General features: G+C 38.0%; 1 protein-coding gene across 3 annotated transcripts in view; it reads right to left on the bottom strand.

The window, feature by feature from the left end:
- Window positions 1–2,211: 2,211 nt before the first annotated feature.
- Window positions 2,212–6,000, bottom strand: part of RIC8B (RIC8 guanine nucleotide exchange factor B) — a 42,942-nt gene continuing 39,153 nt past the window's right edge. For all 3 annotated transcript variants that reach the window (XM_042468326.1, XM_042468328.1, XM_042468327.1), the window contains one exon: window positions 2,212–3,244. In XM_042468326.1, coding sequence (XP_042324260.1) covers window positions 3,133–3,244 — 112 coding nt within the window. In that variant the 3' untranslated portion in view covers window positions 2,212–3,132. The remainder of the gene's footprint in view (window positions 3,245–6,000) is intronic.

The following is a 6,000-nucleotide window of genomic DNA, read 5'->3' as shown; positions in this document are numbered from 1 at the left end:
TATATATTATCTCCAGGATCAGTGGCAGCATGTTTTTCAGTATCATCTGCTAGGGAAAACTGTGATGTGTGGTCAAGCAATATCAGTGTGTTCAAAAGGGTCAATTAATGAGGAAGAACATACAAGTGCCAGAAAGTGCCTTAAGTGCAAGAGAGATGTGGGCAGGTACTGTACTCCACATTTGCAAGATGCAAGTCACAACATCATAAAGTACACACTTAAAGAAACTTGCCAAGAAAACCCCTTGATAGATTTGCCTTAGGGCTGCCATAAGCCAGAAACAACTTGAAGGCACACAATGACATGCTCACGTGAGTACACCAGAGACAAAGCAGGCACACTTTAGGGAAGTTTAGAACTTGCAGTGGGGTCTCCACTCCCCATTCTTGGTTTAGAAAATTTCTACTGGAAATATCAAGCCTATTTCACTTTATGAAGCAGATAAACAGGAATGTAATGGATGATATTCACTAAAGTTGACTTTGGAAACATGACACCTCCTTACCATTTAGTGATAATAGGATCCCTCAAGTTCACACATTCTGCACTATTATTCAAAGAAATCAGCTTTTTTTTTGAAAAAGCAAAAGCTGATATTTTCTTCACTTCTTCTGCAACAGACTTCTATTGCAACATTTTCTAATTTTTCTTCTACTATATCCAAACTCTAGCTTGTGTGGACTTATTTCTCTACCTGTACTTACAAGAGGATAGCCTAAAAGGGGTGAGATTTCAAACAATCCAAAAGAACAGGAAAGGCCAGTTAAGTTTGGAAAATTTACAGGATCACTAATGCCTTTACTTTCAACCGCCCACCTTCATTCCTGAAGCAGGGGTTGTACTGTATCAGAGAAAAATGTAGAACTTGTGAGGACAACTGAAAAGATAAATCAGCTGTCTAAGAGAAAGGGAAGAATGACTGTATGTCACAAAAATGCTATGCCCCCTAGCAAGCAAAGCATTTATGAATCTCCATTTTATTAGCTTTGAGAAGATATTTGATACTTACAAAAGAAAAAAGTTGCAAAAGAAAAGAAACCAATTTATAGCCAAGTCATAAATGTTGGATTGATTTAATAGTAGCTGTGATTTAAAGTTTTGTACCTAATTGAAGTATGCTAATTTCAATTTGTACATAAAGCAGTCGTCAAACAATAGCCTGTGGGAACATGCAGAACCACAGCTGGCTTTTGGCTAGGAGTCATGTACAAACATACTGCACCATTTTTAAACCACAATTCTGCAGGTCATTCTTCTCTAGCTGCACACATAACAATGGTGGGTGGAGATCTGGAATGAGTCCTTGCAAATCAATGGGTGATGTTTTCTTTGTGTGTCTGGATATACTAATGCAGATGGCTGCTGCCAGGCTACCCCTCACCTTCCATGAGGAGATAGCAGAAGAAAGGTAGGTTGCATACTCGTGCACAGTTATGGCATGAGAGAGCTGCTGGATGCCTTCTTCCGCAACCCTAAAAAGACATACAGGTGTAATGTTTTGGTATGTAGCCAACAGGATTCTGGCCAATACCTGCTAATATCTCCACCACGAAACTGCAATCAGGGCTCAAATCATAGGAGGTTATTGACAGAGGATAGAAACCATTGTATCAATGAAGTAGCTTTGGTAATGTCTATCTTATGTGTAATTGTGTAGAGCATGTACACATTAACTTACATCATGAATTATATATAGTCTGTTTACTCAAGCTATTCAACAAGGAAATAAACAGATAAACACTATCTGATTACCATTGGGGACAAAGTGGTAATCATGCATCCCTCCCTGGCTGTTTGGCAGCTCCCTTTCCTCTTCCAGACCCAGAACCTGAAAAATATAGGCCAAAAAAGTAGAACTGCTGTTTCAAAAAATCTTCAAGAATGGAGGTTCTTCTTGAAAACAAGTCACAGAGCTTGACTATACATTGTTCTCTCTCTGTGCCCCTGGGTTTTACAAAACCAGAAGTGGATTTCAAGCTATTTGCAGTATTGTTTTGGGGTGTGTGTGTATGTGTTTGCTGTTGCAGATTGCAGCAGGTGAAGAGAGAAGAAAAGTGAGCCCTGGATTTGTTCTACCCCTGCACTAGGATATTGTCTTGTGCAAACTTCAGTTAGTGCAGGCTGTAATTATAACCCTTTCTGTGTCTTAGCTATAGTGGTTCTGGAAAGAAGTATGAGTGTAGCATTTCCAAAAATTCAAAGTGAAACACATTTAATTGTGTACAAAGTTTTATTGGTACAATGCAATATTCTTCACTTCTTAGTAATTATTAGGCAGATTTCCTCATTTTCTTCACACATATCCTTTCAAAAGACAACTAGGCAGCAGAAGAGGGCTGTTACCCAACCCTTCTCTCTAAGTCTGTATCTCTAAGTTATTCACTCACACTGCAAAATTTGGGGAGTGTGCACCATGTATGCTATGGAATTATTCTCCAGAGCAGGGCACACAGCTAACTTGAAGTCATAAGAAGGAAGCCTGTTTTTCAGTCCTGGATCTAGGGACAAATGAAAGCATCCTGACAAAACTGTCATTTGGTTGACCTGGATCCTGAACAGTACAGAAACACTGAAAATCTATTTAAAGGCTGACAGTATAAAGAAGTTTTGGTACTCCCTGAAAGACTACATAATTATGAGGAATGGGAAATAACTGATGATGATTAAATAAATGCATGTGTTGGGCAACTTCGTCTTCAATGGAAGTGAGTTTGCCTGTGTCATAATCATTCTGTCATGATGATTAATATGTTTAATTTTAAATATTAAGAAATTTCATATTTTCCAAGTCAAATTAGGCGTTCAATTTCTTTCACTTGGGTAAGGGGCTGAAATGGAAGCTTTTTTTAAAAAGAAGAGTACCATAGGTAAATATTAACATTTCAATTTTTTTTTTAGATTTAACATTACATTTTTAATCCCATTAAGGAAGTTAACAAACTGGGTTTTTAGTTGCTATATAAACTGAGGTCTTAGAAATGCTAATATAATTATAATTAATTAAATATAATTAAATATTTTGATTGATAAAACTGTTGTAATACTTGGTTAATGTGAAAGGTCTCATATTTATATCATAAAAAGCTGTGGCTGTAAGGGAAGTTGGGTCAGATGAGCAAAACAAGTGATGCTCTAGTCAGAGTCAGAACTCGCTTGTTCATTCCTTTGATACTGGCAGGCTACTTCTTCCAAAGGAGTCATTGTACCATCTGGTCGCACTCCCATAGGTGTTATAACTTTGTCTCTGTAAAGCAAAAGAAAAAAGATAGTTATGTTTAAAATACAGCATTTTTAAAAAGAGTACTGAGAACTTCCACTGGCACAGTCATACATTCAATGCGTTATTTAAAAGATACATTTAAATTTAACATCAGTGTGAAATTTCTGCCCTCATTTTTAGCTCACTTCAGCAACAGGGTAGATTAGACTGTTTTTAAGAACTGGAATGCTACCAAGACCAGAGGTGGTGATAATGATTATAAGGGTGATAATGCTACTCATAGCAACAACACTTTTCATATATATATTTAGGTTATATATTCACTTCAGAGTGAGGGTGCATGGGGGATGGGAGCATTAGGACAGCAAGGGGGCGGGAGCACTGGGGAGAGGGCCCAACCTGGTATCATCCCTGTTCTGAGGTATCATCTGGTGTGGGCTGCACTACCGCACCTCTCCAGTGATGCTATTGTTCTAGGTGACTGTGTCAAGGCTGTGGAACTTGTTCCCAAGGGAAGCTAGGCTCACCCCTCACTGCTACATTTTCACTGGCAGGCCAAAATCTATACACTCAGGCATGTTTTCAGCCACTCACCAATGATGAATAACAGAGTCTATAATAGGCAGGAGCTAGATGTTTAAATTTTTAATAATTATTATTTTAATTGAGGAATTATAACAGTGATGGCGAACCTATGGAATGTGTGCCAGAGGTGGCGCTCAGAGCCCTCTCTGTGGGCACATGTGCCGTCGCCTCAGCACAGAGTTTGCCAGAGTTTGTTACTAGAAAACCAGAGGGACATGGCACTTTGCAATAAGTAAATGGGTTTTGGGTTGCAGTTTGGGCACTCGGCCTCTAAAAGGTTCACCATCACTGAATGATAACATTTCAATTGTATTTTCACGTTGTTGTTTATGTTGTTGTCTACTTTCAAATAAACCCAGATTTATGGCAACACTATCATAGAGTTTTCTAAGCAGGATTTACTCACAGGAGGTTTGGCATGGCCTTTGTCTGAGAGATTGTGACTTGACCAGGGACACTCAGGGGCTTCCATAGCCGAACAGGGATTCAAATTCAGGTCTCCCTACATCCTAGTCTGACTTTCAAGCCACTACACAACATGTTTAAATATTGTAGCTTATTTTAATTTTATAAAAAAATGTTACATTATTGAAATAGCATTTGATAAGTTTTAAATTAGCATTCAACAAATTTTAACTTGTTATCCTGCCAAGAAAACTCTGATAATGTTGCTGTAAATTTATTTGAAGGTACACAACATCAACAATAACCTACAACATTAAAATACAACTGAAATAAAATGTTAAATACCTCAATTAAAATAATAATTTGTAAAACAATTAAAAATACAACCCCTCCTAATATACATCCTGTTCTTTAGCAATTTCAACTTGTTGAATGCTGTTTTAATAATATGAACATAGGTTACTATTTGTACTAGCTTTTAAGTTATGTTCTGAATTGCCTTGAATCCTAGTTCTGAGGAAAAGGTGAGATATAATCCAATAAATCTTATCATCCTGGAAGCTACACAAAGCCAACACTAATGGGGGAGGGGGAGAATACAAGCACCAGCGGTTCTCATTTTTGAGAGAGCTGAGATTCTGATTATGAAAAGGGTGAATGAAGCTATACATAAAATGGGTTGGCAGACAGTGGGAGGCAGTGATACAATACTGATAAAGACTTCTTTCAGGCAAGAACGTATTTACTAAGCCAATTAAGACCTAACTGGAAAGACCCCCAGATAGAACGCAACTACTAATGGGCTAAGAACAAAGATCAGGTTCATTGCTTAAATAAAAATGAGTAAATAAAGACAATTCCCCTGCTTTTTCTTAAATGCTACTAACATGGTTGCTGAGGTTCCACCTGTCTTTCTGGGGAACAGGCATCCTTCTCTTCTCATTTCAGAATCACAATGGCATACATATTCATTTCACTGAGCAAAAGAAGTCAGTCTGGAAAAGAGATCTGGGCTACACAGTCATCCTCTAGTGGTGCTTAAGTACTTGTGGATTCATTTAGATTCAGCCAGCTTTTTCCTTTCCCCCACCCTCCTTTTTTTTTTTAAACTGTTGCTTTTGTTTGCGGCTGTTTAATTATAGGATTGACAGCCGGTTTAATCTCTTCAAAGCTCCAAAGGCCCCTTACCGTTAATCCAATTATATCTACTCCATGAGCTACAGCCTCATATAAAGATGATTATTGATTAAGTCAATCAAACAGTATTAGCAAAGATTTATTTAAGCCTCTCATTGCCTCACATCTGATTATCATCTCATATTATATGTGGATTATAGAAAAAAGGTGTAAAGGATGGTAACATTTTGATCCTTTTTCCTAAAAGCCCCTTACCATGTTTTCCACTGACACTTTGAAGAAGGGGGAAAAAGCCCTATGTCAGTCACCTTAGGTACTTCTTACCATATGACATCTCTTTAGAGATGTGTGTTTTCCCTTTTGAAATGAAGGGTCCATCCTAGTTTCTCCTCAGTGAAACCCTTTAGCATGGCTTCTTCAAGCTGTGAAAAACGCGGGATGGTGGGGGAGACTTTTTACAGAACTGCAATCTGATATGTGTGTATATGGGAAGTATTCTATTAACTTATTCCACTAAAGCAATAGTTTTTAGCAGAATTAGGCTGGGTTCTCTACACTGTTGTGACAGCCTTTGAGAGCACATGGGAAGAAAGACAGTCCTACCATATGAAAAAAAGCCTGCTCAGATTATGCTCGTTTTAGCCCTTTCCTAA

This window comes from Sceloporus undulatus, chromosome 5, assembly GCF_019175285.1.
Source record: "Sceloporus undulatus isolate JIND9_A2432 ecotype Alabama chromosome 5, SceUnd_v1.1, whole genome shotgun sequence".
Lineage (NCBI taxonomy): Eukaryota > Metazoa > Chordata > Lepidosauria > Squamata > Phrynosomatidae > Sceloporus > Sceloporus undulatus.
Note: the sequence above shows the minus strand (reverse complement) of the source record. Positions and strands in the feature narration are given on the sequence as shown.